The sequence below is a fragment of the Anomalospiza imberbis genome, chromosome 1 (assembly GCF_031753505.1).
Source record: "Anomalospiza imberbis isolate Cuckoo-Finch-1a 21T00152 chromosome 1, ASM3175350v1, whole genome shotgun sequence".
Taxonomy (NCBI): domain Eukaryota; kingdom Metazoa; phylum Chordata; class Aves; order Passeriformes; family Viduidae; genus Anomalospiza; species Anomalospiza imberbis.
This window is the reverse complement of record NC_089681.1, coordinates 21,834,935-21,855,938: the sequence shown is the minus strand read 5'-3', so window position 1 is coordinate 21,855,938 and position 21,004 is coordinate 21,834,935. Positions and strand designations below refer to the sequence as shown.

The 21,004-nt window shown below is 35.6% G+C and overlaps 1 protein-coding gene across 6 annotated transcripts in view; it reads left to right on the top strand.

Annotated features, from left to right (window-relative positions):
- The window catches only part of VPS13B (vacuolar protein sorting 13 homolog B), a 431,250-nt gene that overhangs the window by 295,935 nt on the left and 114,311 nt on the right, over window positions 1–21,004 (top strand). For all 6 annotated transcript variants that reach the window (XM_068183911.1, XM_068183916.1, XM_068183903.1 and 3 more), the window contains one exon: window positions 16,173–16,872. In XM_068183911.1, the coding sequence (XP_068040012.1) occupies window positions 16,173–16,872 (700 nt within the window). The remainder of the gene's footprint in view (window positions 1–16,172; window positions 16,873–21,004) is intronic.

Below are 21,004 nucleotides of genomic sequence, written 5' to 3'. Positions count from 1 at the left end.
TATTTTAATGATTGTACATTTCAAAGAGCAAGCTATTTTAATGCTTCTAACTAGGTTACAAAATGTAAAGTTTCAGATACTAGAAATGAAGTAACAAAGTAAAGAGAAAGTAACAAAATTTGGATTATTTAGATTTGAAATACTTAGATTCTCAAGCAACTTGACAAGGGTTAGCTTAAAATTAGGCTTGGTTATCCTCACTGTGTTGGTTTTATGGATTTGGAAACAATGGAATATATCCAGAGAAGCATTTTCACAGCTGAGAAGGATTGCAGAAAGCTGTAGTTTCTAAGCACATACCACAGCTAGATCCTCAAAGTAGCTCTAGTTTGTGTCACTGGAGTTAGGAAATGTCTCTTGCTTTCATTCGTACACAGTGAGGCCACTTCTGTGTGCTTCAAATTGAGACTGTGCCTTGTGCATCCTAGATGGATTTGTAAAAGGCAACAACTTCCATTACCTAAAAGCTCACAAAGTTTTGATAAGGAAGAATTGCATTTCATGTAAATCTGTGTAATGTCCTTAAAATGTGAAAAGGAAAAATTAAGAAGTAGGCGACAAAGGAAAATCTGTTTTGCTTTAAAGATATGACCTTTAGTTTCATCCTAGAATTACAAGGAAAAAAAAGAATGTTCAAACTGATTGTTGCAATGAAAATGGCTCTTTGAAGAGATCCTCATGCTTTGATCCTGCAAATACAGAACTAAAGGGGGGAAAAGTGTTTATAGTCTGTCTTTGACGTACATAATTAGGAAAATTTTTATCTTACAATGAAGAGTCTCTTCAATAAGCATTTGGACTTATGTTGTTGAGCAAGATCAACAAACATGTTAAATAAGATAGATATTAAACTGACAAGGTAAAGAATTCTTAGTATAGTAAAACTAGACTTGAAATTACAGATTCAAAGTGTATTTCCTTTTTGCTAGGAAGAAACCAGGTTTTGCTGCTGATTTTTGACATCCACAAGCACAGAGACTATGTGGGGGAAAATAATGGAAAGTTGTATCTGATAGCTGTTTAAGCACTTCATGATTCAAGACCAGTTTCTATGACATTTTCCTTACTGTTTTCTGTGACCACTTAAATTAAGGTGATAAGATGTTCTTGCATATCAAGATTTCACATAAAATATAGCTGAGGAGGAATTTACCCAATACAGTAATCTACAAAGAAGTTCATAAATAACATTCTTCCAAATATTCCTTGCTTCAACACAGAAGGATATTTTGTATTGTTAATGAAAAGAAAAATTCAAGTATTTCTCTAGAATATTGTGAAGCTTCATATCAATAGTGTTTAAAGACTCCCATGCTGGAACAAATCTAATGGGAAAACATCTCATAGGGGTTGTTGTTATTTTCTGGAAAAAATAAATTGTAACAGCAAAACAAAAAGTTAGAGTGAGATGGGAAAAAAAGCAAACAGAAACCTTGAAATGTTGGTTTTCCTCTATGTTCCCATCAAGACTAGTTAAAAGTCTAAGGATTATGGATTTTTTCTCTTCTTTTTTGCTATTTTTCCAGATGTTTTAAAATAGAGTGTAATGGGATAGAATTATTTTTACATGAGTTTTAAGTGCAAGTGGGGTTTCAGTCCACTTTTCTTTTTAGCCTACAGTTCTTGATTATCTGAACCAGATCTTCTTGGGTCTGCTCAATGAATTGCATTTATTCTGTCATGCTACTCTTAGTAATATGGTCTAAGAGACATAAACATTCTGTCCAATCTCTGTATTCCATACCATGCCTAACAATCTTCTGAAGTTAACTTGTGAATTATTTTTATTATCATTATCTTCAATAACATAGTGCTTTCTTATCCAAGTAAAATAATAACTGAATGGTATGTAAAGTTAATTTAAAACTTCACCACTTCTGATCATTTAATGTACTGACCGAAATAATCTGAAGTATTCATTACAGAGATAATACAAATGCTGCTATTAAAAAGGTTCAAAATTCAAACTTTTATTTTGATTAGAACCCATTCAAGAAATCATATTGGTTCATTTTCGGGGAAAAAAAAATTAGAAGTCCGTGAACTATGTAAGAATTACTATAGGTTTGCTATAAATAGCAAGTATAGTTGGTGGTTGGCATATATGCAGGACAAAATCACTGAAGGCAGGACAGTGGCCCAAACTCACCCTGAGGAGAAGTGTGAGAGAACACGTGCTTGGGCTTTCTCACAGTGTGACACGGGATGTGTCACAGTGATGATTTGCTAAGGCGGCTGACGAGGCGGGGGAAGTTGCAGTGTTGGGTCACACGGTGTGAGACTGAGGGTTCTGCGTTCTTTGATCTCGACTAATCTTCTCCTTTCAGTCATCGTATGCTGCTATACAGAAGAGTTTGATGCTGTGGCAACATTACCTTTAGACAGCTCCAGTTATGGTTTCTTCCCTGCATGGAACATCACCTGCTAGTACTGTGGAAAACTTGATCCTTGACAGGAATTATAAACACATAGATTCTGTAATATTCTTCATTTTAAAGTAAAATAATATTTTTTTTCCTTAAAGAGAAAAATGAGAAATATAAAGGGAATGGACAGGAGCCAGTAAACAATTAATTGAAGGTACAGTCAGTGGGCAGTGAGAAATTTAGGTTTGAAATTCTGCTTTCTTTATGAGAAGAATGCTCACTTTTTTCCCCTGAAATTCTCTCACAGGAAACATTTTTTTCATTCATTTTAACTTACTTTTAGAAGTAAATAAATGTAATATACTCACCCTGTATGTCAGTCTCCTTTAAACAGTATGTAATATTTTGTATTCTCAGCCAAATTAGAAAGTAGAATAAAAGTCTCAATCTTAATTAATTTTCTTAATCTGTTTTGTAAAAAAAAAAAAACAGAAGTGTGGTTACAAACCAAAACAGGTATTGCCACTGAGGGAAAGACATTATTCAGTACTAAGCAGTATTCACTGTTCAGTCACTTCTGTGGCTTGTGATGGACCAACTGATCACCTAGGGATAAACACTCTGCTTAGTTTCATATTGATTTTCTTTAGAATTCCACTTTAGTACTATCCTGTTTATTAAGCAAGGAGGCATAATTTGCTGAATGTACTGCTGGTGATTATATTGGCTGCCATCCTAATTTTTCAATTTTTCCAGCCATGTGTACTCTGTTTTCAGATTCAGGTAATGTTGTATCATCTGAGACTGCCTAGTAGAATGATACATTCCGTTATTCATGCCTGAGATTTTGTCAGGAAACAAATGTGGCTATTTTTTCACAAATTCATTTGTCTGTTCTGTCAGAAATTCAAGCGGTCTTCATACAGTTTGAAAAGTGACAAAAATACCTGCATTAATAAAATTTCTTTTAATTAGTAGTGGATGGTGAATGTTTAATTGTAAGGTGGCACATATTTTCTATTTCTGCTAATGTTAGTGGCCTGAAACCATGACATGTCAAAGGAAGCTATACAAATTAATTTGTGTGGTTTTTTCCAAATATATAGTAACATGAAGACATGTCAAAAAAGTTAGCACATTTAAGACATACATATGCATAGAGTTGATGGAGAAAATTTGCACCATGCATAACTTGATTTTCTTAGTAAAGATTGTTCCACAGATTAATCTAATCCACTTAGATAGTAAGTAGACTTACTAGATTTAATGGCTTTATGGAGTGGTTAAAATTTGTAAAATGGCTAATTTTTTTGAAATGTATATGACATTAAAGTCTTATGATAATAATTATCATTGAGCTGTTCATATGTTTTAAACATAATCTTGTAGCTCAGTAGTGTCAGAGAGAGTGCCAAAAGTGTAACTTTTTGAGAATGCCAATAAAAACCCTTAGCTGGAATAGCTGAATAATACTTGCATCATTTTCCTGGTAGCTTTACCAGTACTTGGGTTCCCACATAGCCACTTGTCAGATGTTTTCCTGAAAATAACAGATATTTTGGTTAGTTCAAGGACACTATCAAAATAAAGTCCTTGCCAGTATCTTGAGTCATTGCCATACCCTGTTTCCGTTCTTAGGAAGCTCTGTCTCATCATTTGATTTTGTTGCCAAAACCAATTGGGAGGTATCTTTTTGAAGGACTGTGCAGTACTTCTTGATACTTCATATTCTTATTCCAATAGTAATCTAGATCCTGTTCTTATATTGGGAAAATGGATGTGGTTTTTCTAACAATCTTCAAAGCAGAAATCTTACTTTTCAATTAAAAAGAATGTATTTAGGGATAAAGTAAATTCACACTAAGTAGGAAGCCTTATGAGGAAGGGTCCATTTTGCAGACACGAAGGCAAAACATGTGAGGATTAGTCAAAAGGACATGAGCATGTATGTGGATGCGCACACATGCACAGAGTTTTCACACAGCAAAAAACTCTCATGACATAAGGTCTGAGTTCTGTGTTACCCTGGAATGTTTAGAAATGCACAATTTAGTTTTACACTTCAAATCTGAGCAAGTGGTGTATTTTAACATTTTGAATTGCTTTGCAATTTCATTCATCCCTTGCAATGCTGCACAAGCTGCATCTATAGTCATACTATAAGAATTTTGAGATACCTGAATTAAAACTAGATATCTTGAATGGAAGAGTGTCATTTGAACTTTACACTTCAGTTGAGGATTCCATAGGTAGACAATAGTTTCTGAATGTTAATATCCTTCTCCTGGTCATCAACATTAATTTCTGGAATTGTGTGGGCTTCTGAGCTTCTCTGAACCCCGACAATTCAGTTTGTTCTGTGTCTTGCTTGCAGGGAAGTTCACTTGTGTCAGTAATAATAATTTTCCACTTTTCTTGAACATTTGAATATTGCACTGAATTGTGGTTGAGTGGGGCAGAGAAAATAGTAGTGTTTCTTCATGGAAACACAGTGTTCAGAGTGGAAGGATAATAAAGAGCCTAGCTCTATTTAATTTCTTTCTAATATGTTTGATGAATTCTGCCACAAAATCCAGTCTAGTAAAATTACAGTGAGCTAATTTTTAGTGCAGTGTCATGCTTTGGTGGCAGGGCTACAAAGTACATGCATAGGGTCTGTGGCTTTGATAAGTATGATACAATCTGGTACTGTTAGTATTCCCATTTAGACACACTGACTTACATTAAGGAGTGTTTCTCATGAGTATGGAGGAGATTAAAGAGCAGGACAATACTTCCATTTTTACAGCTAGCTTCCATCTGATTGAGTTACTGGTTGCTATATCAAGTGGGGAAATCATAGATTATGATTCTGATAAAAGATTGCTATGAGTCATACATATGATGCTAATAACATGTACTGAATCAAATTCAGATTTGCAGCTATTTCTAATTTCTCTGAACTTATCTCTGCAGCTAATTGGCTGCCAGTACCTTTTTAGAGAGAAGACATTTTCAAGTTGTCAGTTGTTTATACATAGTATGCAGCTTCGGTGGTTTTGCTGTGCTTAATGGGTTTGCTTAATAATCTTGCATATTAGCACTTTTTTCCTCAGTACGTGCTCCTAGGCAATATTTCCAGTTCTTCATTTCACTGAGACTACCTTCCCCCCAGATTACCTGTGACTCATTGTATGAATCAAGACTGGAAGCTTCATTCTTGACTCATCCTAAGTAAAGGTTTCCACTAATTTTAACTTTCTCCATCAAAACAGTGGTGGAATAATGACTTAGTAAGGTAAAGTATCCTCAGAAATTAGCAGTGACAATTATTTCAGACTGTTAGAGAGCTGTTTGAATTAGAGAATCCCTAAAACTGAAAATCTGTTAAGCTTTACCGAGTAGGGGTCCTGTCTTCAAGTTTCATAAAACTGATATTTGTCTGAAGACCAGTGATTTAAGACATTATTTTAGAAAGCTGGGCATTTTTTTTCTTCACACAGCTACAGGGATAATTAGGTTTGTGTGTTTGCATTAGTTCACCTGTTTTCTTGCAGTAATTTGTATGTCTTTTTTGCTTTTCTGCTAGGATAGGCTCTCTGGTCTCTACAGATTATCTTTTTTGGCTGATTCTTTGCCTTCCAAAACAGGAACATAGGAGGAGACATTGAGAATCACAAATAAATGATCTGCCAAACTATTCTTTTTTCAGTGGGAGGTGGGCACATAACTGTTCTACATTCTCTTGATAAAGATCATTATAAAGGCAGTAGTGCCTTCTCCACACAAGATAAATGTTCATTACACATTGAAGTTTTACCTGGAAGTTTTACCCAGTGTATTTCTATCAAATCATTGTTGTACAATGTAATTTCTGAGTAGACTGGTCTTGGTTGAGTGGTTCATTTCCCAGCTATGTCCGTGAGCAAGTGGTCATTTCCCGGGTATGTCTGTGAGCAAGCCCACCACAGCAAATGAATTTATGGCCAGTAAAAAAACTATACTTAGAATAATGCTTAGGAAAGTATTTTAATAACATTCAACAAAAAAGAAAAAAGAAAAACAAACAAAAATCAAAACCAAAAATTCAGCAGTTGTTAGTGAACCAAAAGGAACTTCATGGTCCAAAACTGGAAAAACATTTTTATGGAAAAACAGTATATGTAAACAATATTCAGTAATATGTGCAGTCTTTTTGCATCTTTATTTTAGTGCATCATAGTAATACCATATAGAGGCATGTAAAGGTCAGAAGTGTTTTACTTTAAGAAGTAAACTTTGTAAACTGTTTGTATCTGGGCCTGCCGATGGAATTCAATGTTGTTACCATCCCACAATTTGAATGGCTCCAATAGCACCATAGAACTGCAGATAAAAGCTTTGAAAATGTCAGACGACTGCAGGATGTGTTTCACAAGAGTTCTCCCCTGATTTTCCAGTGAGATATAAAGTCCAATCTCAGCATGACTCGAGCGCTGGGTGCTTTGGAGCAGCCTCTCAGCACCGAGACTGAGGGCGCTGGAGAACTCCAGGCCTGAGCAGTCGGAGGAGGCTGGAGATGCAGCTCCGTGTGTCACCCACCCTGAAGGCAGCTTGCAGAGGTCCTCTTTTGGGCCTTTCATTCCTGCTCCAATGCCATATTCTATTTCTTTTAACTGTTTTAAACAAATTCAGTGGGCACGATTTAGGATGCAGTTTTGAGGCTGAAGTTAATCCAAGATGAGCTGATATGGTCTGTCCTTTTCGTTCACTGTACAATGAACCCATGAAGGAAACAGAACAGGCCAAAAAAACAAGTACATTTTTTCTTAGGTTTTTTGATTGGTTTGTTGTTTTTTCTTCCTGGAATTATTTTTTTGGATGCTTCAAGGCCCTGAACTGGCTGTTTTACTGTCATATAAGGCACAAATGAGGAGTCACAAATTCAGTTTAGCATCGAATTGTACAACAAGGCTGAGAAAAACAACTTGCTAAAAATGGGTATATTTTGTCATGGCCTTGTTACCAAAGAAACATATTCTGGAATTCCTAATTTTTAGGTTTTAGTTCATATGCCATTTCATGTGCTTTACTTCCTCGGGTAGTCTTTAAAATATTCTCAACAAATTGAAACATGGTTTAGTCAAAGATCAGTTAGGTACAAGTTGATATAGGTGAGATGTAGTAACCTAAGGGGAAAAAAAAGGCAGTAAGGTACAGATAGATAATTTTCTGGATATCCAGCAGCTTTAAAACCTGAGGCACTCAAGATCACAGCACATGTTTCAGTGAGCAGTAGTGTGCCAGCAGTTGAATATTTCTCACTGGAGACTCCTGCACTGTGGATTTTTCTGTTCGTAGCATGTAGTCTGACTCAGTCTGACTTACATTACTGGAAATAATGTAGAATGAAGTTTGTTTAGTTAGGCAGCATCTGTTCATGAAATCTTTTAATCTGCTGTGGATTTAGTTATTTTAATTGCCTTTAAAATGCTCAAAAAGGATAAAGTATCTAATATATAGTAAGAAAAAGATCGTACCATTTGATTCTGGGAATAATTAATTTAACTGTACAGTTTTTCATTTAAGAGGCTGAAGATAGAGTCTGTATTATGAAAGTCAAGTACCAAGTTACTTTACCACATTGTAATAATGACTTTTTATTGTTCATACATTCATTCATCCTCTCTTAGAAAATGATGTCTAAATTTTTCTTTTGAGGCTTTGTTGAATTCCAATTTGAATTATTGCCAGATATTTGGCATTTTCCTTCTGCATCTTTTGATTTACTTTACATAATGCTAAATATTATTCAATAGGAGAATATTCAAGTTTACTCCAATGGGAGTAAATAACTTTATTAAATTTCTCTTGTTTGGAAGTCATAACAGTGAATGATATTTCTAATATTTCCATATTTAATATAATTTAATTATTTAAACTGCACAGAAATGTGACCAAAACCTAAGAGTGGTAAAATTATTCTGATACCGAAATCTTGATACTGAAATGTTAGAGTATGTCATAGAATTGTAGAACCAATAAGGTAGGAAAAGACCTCCAAGTTCAAGGTCATTGGGTCCAACCTTTGACCAAGCACCACCATGGGAACTAAACCATAGTTCTAAGTGCCATGTCCCATTGTTTCTTGAACACCTCGAGGGATGGTGACTCCACCAATTCCCTAGGCAGCCCATTCCAATGCTTCAGCACAGTTTCAGTGGAGCAATTCTTCCTGATGTCCAAACTGAACCTCCTCTGGCACAGCTTGAGACTATTTTCTTACACTTTCAATATTAGCTTGGGAGAAGAGGCCGACCCTGACCTTGGTGTAATCCCTTTAGGTATTTGTAGAGTGATAAGGTCTCCCCTGAGCCCTCTCTTCTCCAGACTAAACAATCCCACCTCCTTCAGTGACTCCCTGTAGGACTTACTCTCTACACTCTTCACCAGCTCAGGGCCCTTCCCTGGATGCACTCCAGCGCCTCAATGTCTTCTTGCACAAGTCCAGTTGGACTACATCAACAGTCATGTCTAGGCAGGTCACCTGGTCATGAAAGGAAACCAGCTTGGTCAGGTAGGATCTGCCTTTCCTAAACCTCTGCTTGGCTGGGCCTGATCCCATGGTTGTCCTGTGCATGCGCAAAATCAGGGTGAAGTTTCAACTATTGCTTTTGAAAATATCCAAATTGAACATGCAAGAAGACTCTCATGGAAAAATGCCATTTCTTGGCTTTAAACAGAGGAAAAACTTAAAACAATGCCCCCTCCACCACTCTCCCCCAAAAAACCCACGCAAAATGAAAACTAAAACAAAACAAACAAAACAAAACAAAACAAAAACAAAAACAAAAAAAAAAAAAAAAAAAAAAAAAAAAAAAGTGAAAAGGTGTGCAAAACTGAGCAAACCCTCACCATGTCTAAAATAAATGTGTGGTTTGAGCCAATATTTTTTGTATAAAAGCAAAGATATGAACTTAAATTTTGAATTTAAATTTGAAAAAAAACACCAAAAAGCTAATGCTTTTAGTAAAAATATTAATGAAAAAATGCTGTGGAAAAAAAAAAAACTCTGCCAAATTTCAGCCTGATCTTTTTAAACTGAAAGCCTTTATTTGGAAAGGAAAAAAATTGAACACAAGTTTCTTACTGGCCTTCACAGGGTAGCAAAATAAACATATTGTTTGTGTTAAGATGAAAAAAACCAATTTTGTTGGCATTAGAAAGGATTTAGCACTTGGATATCCCTGTTACAATTGGAACATTTAACACAGCTTTGATTTATGAATATTTGCATCAGTGTTCAACAGAATGTAGCCTCTTATTTTACTTTTGATGAGCTGGAAAAACATTGCACGAAGAAGCTGAGTTTGTATTGCTTCTTGCCATCACAACTTGCATGTAATTCCTGCAGTATTGTGAAAGCTACAATTCCCATCTGAAGTAATTCTGTAGGTCTAGAAGCTCATATACACAATTACACTTCAAATTGGCATCATTTGTTTTGCTACAGATTTCTGTTTGAAAAGAAAACTCCTTAGAGGAAAAAACCCGTTTGACTTTTATGAAATAAACTACTTCAGACATCTACTGCTATTTTTGTTGCCTCATTTTGGCTTGATTTAATAGTTCCCTTTTGGAGGACAGTTTTAGGTTCATGTTATAAAAGACTCTTTCTGCAGATGGATTGATACAAGTAGAAGCAGTCTGTCTAGTTTAATAGTAGGACTGAAATTTTAATTTGGAAGTTTATTACACTGGAGGATAAAATTTAATAGTCAAATATGTTTGTATGTGTGTCTTTCATTATATTTTCCATGTGAAAATTAATATGTCAATTTGCAAAATAATTTTGATAATGGTCAGAATTCAATTCAGTCATATAACTCATATGCATAACATAATTTTTTTAGTTGGAGTGATCAGTAGAGCAATGTGGCAAACAAAGGTCTATTAGATAACAATGATACATTAACTAAATTTCTAAACTGTTGGAAGCCTCTCAATGCAGTAGATGAAGTACTAAGTACAAAGGAAGATATTATCCAATGTTATCTTTGTAATTCCAGTTTAAGCACAACGGAAAAGAAAAATGGAGCATATTCCTTTTCTGTAACTTACTTTGTCCACTAGGCAAGATTTTTATTTCCATGTAAATATTAATACTTTTTAAAAAAAGGAATAAAACTAGGTCACATACAACAGTGATGGAGCAGATGTGATTGGCACTTTGATTTTGTGGTTTCACACTTGTGAGTCTTTCCATAACTTATGTAATGTGAAGCATGAGCTCATGATTGGCTGAAGGGTTTTGATCAGAGTTAAGAAATGAGTGGAAATTTTACTTCAATAGTGTCATTATATGACCATAATTAATATGAGAAGCTGGAAAAAGTATGCAGATGTAGATGCTTTTCCTCTAGAGCAGCTACACTTCCAAAGATTATATTGCTTACAGTTATTCTATTAATTAAATAATTATTCTGTGAAGTACCAGAAAAAGAACATTAAAATGTTTATAGTGAAATTTGCACATGCTTACGTTGTTATTGTTGAAAATTCTTGAGAGATTAAGAAATATAATGTGGCAAATCTGCCAGTTGTTTTAAAACGCTTCTCTTTGATTTGGTAAATGTGTTGGTTATTGGTCTAAAGTATTAGATTTTGTGTATACCTTGATGATTTTATTCCTGCTCTTCACGGAGTGAAAACTTTGAAGACATCACTACCATCTAAGTATTGTGATCAGAAATGGACAATAAGTAAGACTTACCTGGTTAAAATTGCAGTGACCTTAGATGGGACTACTTGCCAGCGTCGAAAAGCAAATCTCTTTATTGATCCTTGATTTTATGATGTACTTATCTGTGTGTGTTCTACAGGACATGCCATTTCCATGCCCTTTCTCTTGATAGATATATGTGCCATATGCCCTGGTGAACTCAAGAGGTTAAGCTAGTCAAGTTACCTATTTCAACACATGAAAAGGAAGAATTAACCACAGTTCCCCAGCTACCACTGTAGCTTTCAACACCTTTTCTATGGTGTGTAGTATTGATAGGATATATAAGTGTGAAAGGACAAGAAAATGCACTGAAGTGATCTAAGAAGTAAACTATCATCTTGATGTGTTTTTTTCTAGCTATTGAAAACCTTTCCATATTGCAACTTATTCTGACAGTGAAACTGTAGAATACCTCTGATTGAAGTACCATCTGGTTATGCTCAAGGCTTTAAAGCTATTATCTCAGCTTAAAATTTCAGCGTCCTATATTTTTTTTCTTCACCAAACTATCCATTTTTAAACCACAAATATTTTTCCAGTCCTTTCAGATTTTATCTAAAAGTATATTTTAACAGTATTTAAATAGTTCTTAAACAATAACAATTTATCTTGATAGATGACATGCTGTGTTTTTTCATTTTATTTTAATTAGCTATTGTGGAACCAAAATCCCTTTTGTTTTATTCCTTTGAATACTGTTTAATTATAGTTATCATGCCAAATATCTTAAAGGTTATTTTACCAATACAGTTTCATTTAACATAAGCCATGTGGAATCAATAGTCCTGTTTCCTAAAGTGAATGCTTGGAAAATCTTACATTCATATGTTAAGAGTACACATCCTTTCCTCATTAGCTGGAAAGTACAGGGATTTTGGCACAGGTTCTGTGTGGAAGCATTGTGCAGCTTTTATATGGATTTTGTTTTTAGCCTTTGATGACACTGTTTAGAATAGGAAGTATCTAATAAGTAAAGCATTTTGTCTAATGTGCTGCCAGTGTGTTTAATATATGCCTGGAGGTCTGAAACATTATCTTCTCCACTATAGTAATATGCATTTAATTCTCTGAAAGCAGAAGGTCGAACTTTTAAAAGGGACTCAAAGTACATTTTCAACTAAAATAATTCAAAACACATGGGATAGGGGACCAGAGTAATGTAGGGTTGGTTTTTATGGTTTAATCATGATCATGTTAATGCACACCAGTAGCTAATTAAAGAAAACTTTTATTGTTCGTTTTAAATGGGTTATGTAAAGAGTAAGAGAATTGATATTATACAGCCCAATGATAAATGTTACCATTACATTTGCTAACAGCAAGATGATATTGCTGTTCTTGACATCTTTAAAGTATTGGCCCATTTATTCCGTAACGCAGCAAAGAATCTTTTTAGAGTTGGTTTACTGAGACTCATTCTCTCTCATCTTCTTATCCCATTAGAGGAATACCTGAATGCTTTCCAAGTTTATTACTAGGCATATCTTCAGGTTAACTTTGAAACATTGTTGAGAGGCTTGATGCTCTGCTGAGCATCTACTGAGCTCTACTGAGCTGAAATTGACGCAAAAAAGTTCCAGTGATACTTCTGCACTTTTATTTTGTACCCAGTTGTGTTATGTACAGCTGTCTTGGAAATCATTCTTCACATTTATAATATATGGGGTAAGACCATACATAAGTCAAAGTTTCATTGTGAAACCGGGTGGCATGGAAAACTGTAATAGGATATGGTGTCTTTCACCTTTTGGGCACTGGCTCATATTCCATACTGCTTAATACTGAGCAGAAATTGCCTTCTGAGTGCTGTTCAGTGACCTGCATGAATTGATTTGGAATCTCAGTAAAGTTTCTGTAGTCGAATGTCCGCATAACAGGAAACTCAGCAGTTGGGACCAATTAGCACCCTTGCAGCAGTCTGCACAGAGAACCTATAGTGTGACTGGGGATGGAGGCAGAGCTACTTTCTTATTTCCTAAAGGTGCTTTGCATAGACCAGAATGATAAATTAATGATAAAAAGAGGCAGAGGAGAAGAACTAGGCTTCAACTCAAATCTGTTTAGGTGTGAGAAGAGAGGATCCATTCAGAAAACAGAAGTACAGTGATTTCTTCCTCCACTTTGTCATATACATGTGATGCTTTTCTCCCTGGAACCTTGTCACTTAGTGGGTGACACCGTATTTTCATTTCCTCTGGCCAAGTCATGCATAGCCTAAATGTCTGGTAGCTGCAGAAATTTATGCTGCATAGAGGAGAACAAGAGAATATCATGTAGTAACCATTAGAGTGTCATTCACCACTGAATCATAATTTCTGAAAACATTTTTCATCAGACTTAACTTATGTCTGCGTAGAAATTAAAAATTGCTGGGTTTAGCAGCATATGCCCACAACTTAATTAGGGGCAGCATTTCCATGAAGTGATATGGCAAAATTTTTTCACAGCTCCATCCTTTCTTTCTGCTTGCCCTTAATGCATGAGCAATGAAACCATCTGTACCAATTTTGGAAGTGCCATCAGTGCAGGATATGGGTGAAGCACTTTATAGTTTACCAGGCAGAGATGCTGAGGTGTAAATAGCCTAACTTTGCTAGGATATCAGGAGGAATGAGGATTTCTTGGCTCACAATGTAGTGATTCATTAAAATGGTCTCTAGTTATTTTTACAGAGGCAGCATTAAAAGTGATATCACATTTACAAGTCAGTGATATGAGTCTGCCATAGAAAACAGCCGCAAAGAATTTTATTGGTTATTTGAAAAATATGTACATGAGTGAATCTGAAAAGATTGTAACCAGAGCTGGCAAAAGCCTTTTCAAAGAAAATCTCAGCTAGTTAATGGTTCTGTTTTAAGATTTCCTCTGTAGTACTTTTTCTAGTAGGTTCATTCCTTTAAAGAAGAGGAGAGGGGATTGCTCCCTTTGTTCCATAAAGCACAATATAAAGGAAGGTTTAAAAAGCCTGCTTTTCTTTACCTCCCTCATACTCCAATTTCTGCAATACTTGTAGAATCTAATACGTTACTGCGTAAAGACCACAGAATATTGAAGAAATTGAGAAATTCACTGCCCTTCATTCCTGTAATTAAGTTGCTGATAAATTATTTATTTTTAATTCATTATTCTCTTTTGAAGAGGAAGTTAAGGTACTATTTGCCCTAGTTCATATTTCACTTTTTGAAGATTCATTTGGGTAGAGAAGATAAGAAGAAATTATTGAAATAGGTCCTGCAATGAAGAAATTAAATCAAGTCAATGTGCAGTGTCAGACAAAAAAAAAAAAAAACAGCAAAATACTGGACATCTGAATGGAGATGGAGACCAAGACAGAAGAAGCATTTCACTTTTGTAGGGAACTGTAGTGGTTCCACTTCTTGGGTGCTTTGTAAAGTACTCAAGAAGGTCATAGGGAAGTTACAGAAGTAGAGAAGGGAGGCTAAAAAGCTTGAAGGTGCTGGAGCACCTTCTTTTTGAGGAGAGACTGAAAAAGCTGGGATTTTTATGTCTGAAGAGGAGAATGCTGAGGGGAGCTGTGATCGTAGTTTACAAAGTCATAACAACACTAATAAAGCTGGATGTGGACCTGAACAATTCATATGCTACAAAAGATTGGGGGAAAGCAATGTCACTAGGGGGAGATAGTTTAAAGCCATTTTTTTAAAAAAATTGGAGCTTGTTGCCCCTGAAGGTTGTGGAGAACAGACACTGTCAGTGTGTTCAGAAAGGAAGTGGATGAATTCATGGACAAGAAGCCCAGAAATGGTTACTAAAATGACCACACAAACATGTACCCCTGGCATCCTACATGCAGCAGCTGTGGATGCCTGGGGAGGAGGACGGGAGCAGATTTCAGGAAGTGGATGGAGTTTCTGCTGTTTCTTAACAGAGTTTCCTCTTGATGCTATCGAGAACAGTGTACTGGGCTAGGTGGGTTAGGAATCCAACCGAGTTGGGTATTTTGTATGTTAGCTCCTGTACAGGGCAGAGCAGAAACCCTACTGCAGCAGCACAGATGCAAGTGTTAGTTATGCTGTGGAAGCTATATAGGATGAATGCATGACTGTAACCTTCATATGAATATGAGGAATTAGTCATACATCCATTATTATAGAATTTTTGCAGATTGTTTTTTTTGCCATATATTTTAGTATGTGCTTCCCACTTTGTCCTCAAGCTTTTGATTGGATTTCTACTTGTCATGGGCAGTGTTGAAAGTGTTTTTTCCTGAAGTAGTTCTTTGTCTTGGGATATCTCTGTCTCTTGAGCTGGGACAATAAGGTCTCTGGACAAAGCATTGCCACTTTTTATTTCACTCTTGCACTCTTTTTGTTTGTCAGTGGTGTATATTTTGTTTTTGAAATATTTCTATATGCAATGATTTCTCATGTGAAACCCTATAAATATCACAGCCAATACTCTATGTGGCCTTGGTAAACTAAGAACTCATTCCCCTCACCTCTAAAGATAGTCTTTAGATAGTTTTGATGTTTCCTTTAACTTCGGTGTTTTATATAAGGCAGATGCCTTCCATGACTCTTAAGAAAAATATATTTCTACAATATATTTTTCAATACATTTTGAATTATAATTTCCATTAGTCTTTTTATGATTGTGTAGTGGATTATTATTATGTTCTATTTAATCTAATTACAGTACAAAATTTTAGTAACAAAGGTGACTTTTTGAGCATCAGTGCTCAAAATTGGAAAACAATTCTAAGTAGGCTTTTATTTACAATACAATTTTTTAAATGAAAAGTTTTTTAAATGAAGAGTTTAATTTTTTAAAATGTTTTCTAAGCCTAGAAATCCTTACTGCTTGGGTTTTTTTCCTCTTTTACTTTTTTTTGGCTCTTCAGCTATTGTGAATCATCATTTCATTGGAACAGACACCTGCTGTGTTTTTATGAGTGATTACTGTGTTACAGTTAACTTGGCAGCTTTTTTTTTTATAATTCTCTCTTTTGACATCATGTTTATGTAGTGATTTTTTGCTAAAGACTGAAGTGGAAATAGTTGGAATATGGATATCAGAAGTTAATATAACATTTTCCTTTGCAGGTTTCCAAGCAAGAGCAGAAGATGGATGTGGCTGATGGAGGAACAGTTGAGACTTCTTCCCGTTATAGCGGGGCACAGGACAGTGGAATTGGCAGCGACAGTGTTAAGATCAGAATCATTCAGATCGAGCAGCACAGTGGCACCAGCCAGCACCGCATTGCCCGTCCTTCCCGCCAGTCTTCCATCGTGAAGAATCTCAACTTCATTCCCTTTGATATTTTTGTTACAGCAAGTCAAATCTCATTGATGACATACTCATGCACTGCCTCACCTAAATCAAAATCAGTGCAAGATCAGAAAGATGGTGAGAAGATAAGTAAAAGCTCCTTGAACCTTCCAGAAACAGTCTCAGGCAGCAGCCATGATACCAAGAAGCCCAGTCAGCCGTGCATCTCTTCTGTCACAGCAGACGATCTTTTGAACAGTAACCCTCCCCTGTCTGCTGGCAGAAAAGCAGGTCTTCTGTCCCTGGAAAGTCTGCACGCTTCCACGAGATCATCTGCTCGACAAGCCCTGGGCATAACTATTGTACGGCAGCCTGGGCGCAGGGGAGCTGGGGACATAGAGCTGCAGCCATTTCTCTACCTGGTTGTATCACAGCCCTCTGTGCTCCTCAGCTGCCACCACAGAAAGCAAAAAGTAGAAATCTCAGTGTTCGACGCTGGCCTTAAAGGAGTGGCCTCAGACTACAAGTGTACAGGTAAGAGCATTTAACACCCAGTCCTGGTTATAACTGGGAAAACGATTGCACAGCTCAAAGTTACAGAGGGTGGTGGGGAACAGCTGAGAGAACTTCAGGACATCTTTAAATATACATATTTTTAGGATTATACCTCACAGCTGAATCAAGTTAAGTGTGTAAAATGTTTGAAATTAATTAAGATCTAACCTTTTAGCAACCAGTTCTTCCTGTTTCTTACTATTGCTTTCTCATTACCAGATTGTGACAGGGATTGTTGCATTGCTGTAACTTCGCAAAGTTTTCTAAGTAAAGGTTGTAGGCCAAGGTAATTTCATAAAGAGCATTTTTTATGACTGAATGTCACAATATTTTCCTATACCAGCCTACCAATAAAATTTGTAGATAAGCACTGTAGAATCACCTGGTGTTTTGGACATAAGCTGTAAAAAAAATAGAGTGATCTTTCAAACAGCATCAAGTGATGTCATGTATTTTAAGTTTTCATTCAACTGAGCAATAGGGTTTTGCAGCAAATTCCATCTCTTAAAAAATGCTTTTTTTTTAATTCCATATGCAGAGTTTATAATGAAAGATTTCAAAATAGCTGTTCAGTAGAAAATATTCTGAAATATTATTTTTCTGCCTTGTCTGTACTGCTGAAGAGAGAAATGAAATAATTGCAATTCATTTGTCTAGCAGTCAGTCCAGGGTATAATGACTTCATGAGATACATCATTATGGAGTATTACCCCAAAAAGTATAAGTGAGTATGCAGAGTTCCAGGTGAACATACAGCCAGAATAATACGGTGTTTCAAATTGTTTTCTGAATGAGAGCTGTAGGTATTGCTGATTCTTCCTTGACAGTAGTCCCAGCACAGCAGCTGAAAAAAGTAGTATACTTTTCTGTGCAGCTTTACCTAATCTTTGCTGAATAAGATTGCATCTTTTGAAAATTAGCATTAACATAATGTGCTTATGCAAAAGACCAAAAATACCATCTTGACTGTTCTCAGAAATCTCAATTGTAATAGAACTTTTAAGAAGGATTAAACAGTGAGAAAGATTAGGCAGTGGAAGAAAAGATACATAAAACAGAGAGATTTGTTCTTTGCTACATTTTATTAATCCTTCTTCTGCTTTTGTCTTTCTCTGCTGTTCCTGTTCTGTCCTGCCTTGAACGAAACACATTTGTGTCATGAATTTGATTTACTCCAGATTTTTCTGTGTATTTCGTACATACTGTGTAAAATGTGGTCATTGCAGGAATTAATGTGAAGAGAATTCACAAAGCAAAGCTTGAAAGAAGCTTGGAGTAGGTCTAAGATCACATCTTCATTAAGTTAGTACTTTGGAAAGATGCAATAGGACTTCTTCATTTCTCATGTCCAAGGTATTCAAGCGTGTCCTTGGTTCAAGCTGCCACAACCAAGGAACTGGGCAAAGTTCTGTCCATTCTGCTTCCACAATTAACTCCTGAAGTCTTTCACCATCTTCATGTCTATTGCAGCAATTCTACAAAACACAGGCTGTAATAAAATCTTCTTATAAATGGAAAGTGCATCAGATAGCACAGAAGCATGGCAAGAAGTCTAAATAATAAAGATAGTTGGAGCATACAGCCTGAGAGCTCCACAGTCACCACAGATTGCTCATTGGGAGACCAAAGATTAGCCATACACAGGTCTTACCCTTTTCTTTGGCTTTATGTTTCCATATCGGGCAAATGTAAAGAAGTGTGAAGGTAGGACTCAGACATTATGTGAAGGCAGAAGTCCTGGTCTCATCCTGCTGCCTTTGTGGGCAGTAAATAAGTACCTTCCTTGTATATCACACAGAATCCTGTGCTTGCTGCCAAAGCAGTAGCGCTCTTCTCAAGGGAGTTTGAGAGGTGGTTGCCAAAGTGCTAGTACCTAAAAATACCATCCTAAATGTATTAATAAGTTAATAAAATTAAGGCACACTAACAGTTACACACTAATTCACTCAGCAAAAGAGGTAGTATAAAGTTGTTGTTGCCTCTTGTTTAGGAAGACCTGCTGTGCTGGTAATCACATCATTCAGGATTAATATTGTCATACCAATATAGTAACATGTTAGTTTTGGAAATTTCTATTTTTTATTTCTGATGTGTATTAGAGGGAAAATAGCCATGGACTATATGTGTTATATATATGTTTGTATGTCTATACATGTACATATTACACAGACTCTATGTATTACATATCATATAATACAGAATAAGGAGCTCTTTGTGGCATTTTTTGTGCTGCTGTGGTTGATTTCATTGATCACACCAGCTTTTCTTGACATTGTGACTATTTGCTGACAGTTTTGTCTGAAAGAGCTGTATCGTCCATATGAAGAACAATACAAAGTTTATTTGAAAGAACCATGTTAGTTTCTCTCCTTCTGTACAATACACATGCACTGTATTCCTATATTTCTCTGTGTATCAAGGACTGGAGAGTGGGAAAAAGGCATAAATGATGCTTAAATTGCAGTGAATGTTGCTAAACCATATTTCCAGTTAGCCTCTCTAGAAGACTGCTCTTGTGTGTATACACATGCATGCAACTAACTCTATTATCTAATATAGAATGGGGAAGAGAACATAAGATAAATTTAAAAGATATATTTTAACTGGATTATAAGAACTGAGGGAGCATATTAACCCTTGAAAACAAAACAAAAAAACAACCAATCAAATCATAGACCTAGTGAAAATATTGTGTGCTTCCCATCCTGTGATGGAGAGAGGCAACAGCACAGCAGCAGCTCAAAACTTCAGGCCTATAAGATTGCAAATTTTGATCACAGCTTAAAAATTGAGACTTGTCTGAGCAAAAATAAAATTACACTGTTATGAAGTTTTTTGGTAAACCTATGGGGGTATTTTCTCATTACTTAGACTAATATGGTTAAACTTACATAGATTAAGCTATATATGAAATACTTAGATTACATTCAAAACATGCTAATAAAATCTCTGCCATTTAAAATCATTCTATGTATTCTATGCATTCTACAGCATATACACTGCATAAGAGTATTTTAGGAATGTTTTAAAAATTGTTTCTATCAATTTTGATGTGAAATTCTGAAGACTTGCATAGTGTTCATTCAACAGCCATGTCTTGTGAAGTATTGTGCCATTTCTTACAGCTTTTATAAAAAAAAAAAAATCTACAGTTCTGAAACAAGCGTCAAATTTTTGCAATGCAGAAGCAAATGCAGAATTCTGTTGAGAAATTAGGAAAGTCTTATTTTTTGGTTGACATAAGTTCCACAAAAAAAACTTTAGGATAAAGAAAACCTGGCGATAGTCTGGATCAACTTGTGCTTTTCATCCCTCACCTCCCAGTAGTGTACTTCTAAGAAATATGTTGTTTAGCTGTAAGTCAACAAATATTTTCTAGACTTCAGAAATGTTTCTAATAGGTAATTTGATGACAGACTATTTTATGAACCTTTGTATAAAAGAGAATAATAGTTAGTCCCGGGCTGGTGACAGAATTAAGCGTTACTGCTTCCTGATGGTTTACTGCTTTGAACATTATGTAGAAATGAAGATTTTATACTGTTATGAAGCCATATGTATTTTATTTGGGACAAGAGTTTTGTTATTAGTTTTGAATAGAGCATAAAATTTACAATCTTGCACATTAAACTATCGCTCCCTTTGTGAGACAGAGCATTGTACAGTGGCTGAAACACCAAATTTCATCCAAAGAACTTGGCTTCTCTGACACTAGCTGTGTTATTTATTTCTAGCTTAATTTCTGAAACATGAAAGAAATAAGAGCTTAAGAATTAAATAGGAGGAAATAGGCAATTTAAAAGTTTAGTATTCTTATTTTATTAATTATCAGTCAGTAGCAGCACATTTCTATCAGACCAGTATCTGTATGTGGGAGCATTTGCCTGCCTGGGAGCTAAAGACCCATTGGTTGTGCTACCTCAGTCTTCTCTACAACCACTTCCACTGGAAAGTCAATTTGTAGAAGCAGGAGACTTATTAGGCTGTTGCAATGTTAACTCAGTTTTATTATGATTGTGCTGAACTGCTTCATTTGCTTTTTGTAATTGCGCAGCTTGATTGCAATTATGCTACTGCAAGGTACAGGAACTTAAAATCAAAGTAAATAAAT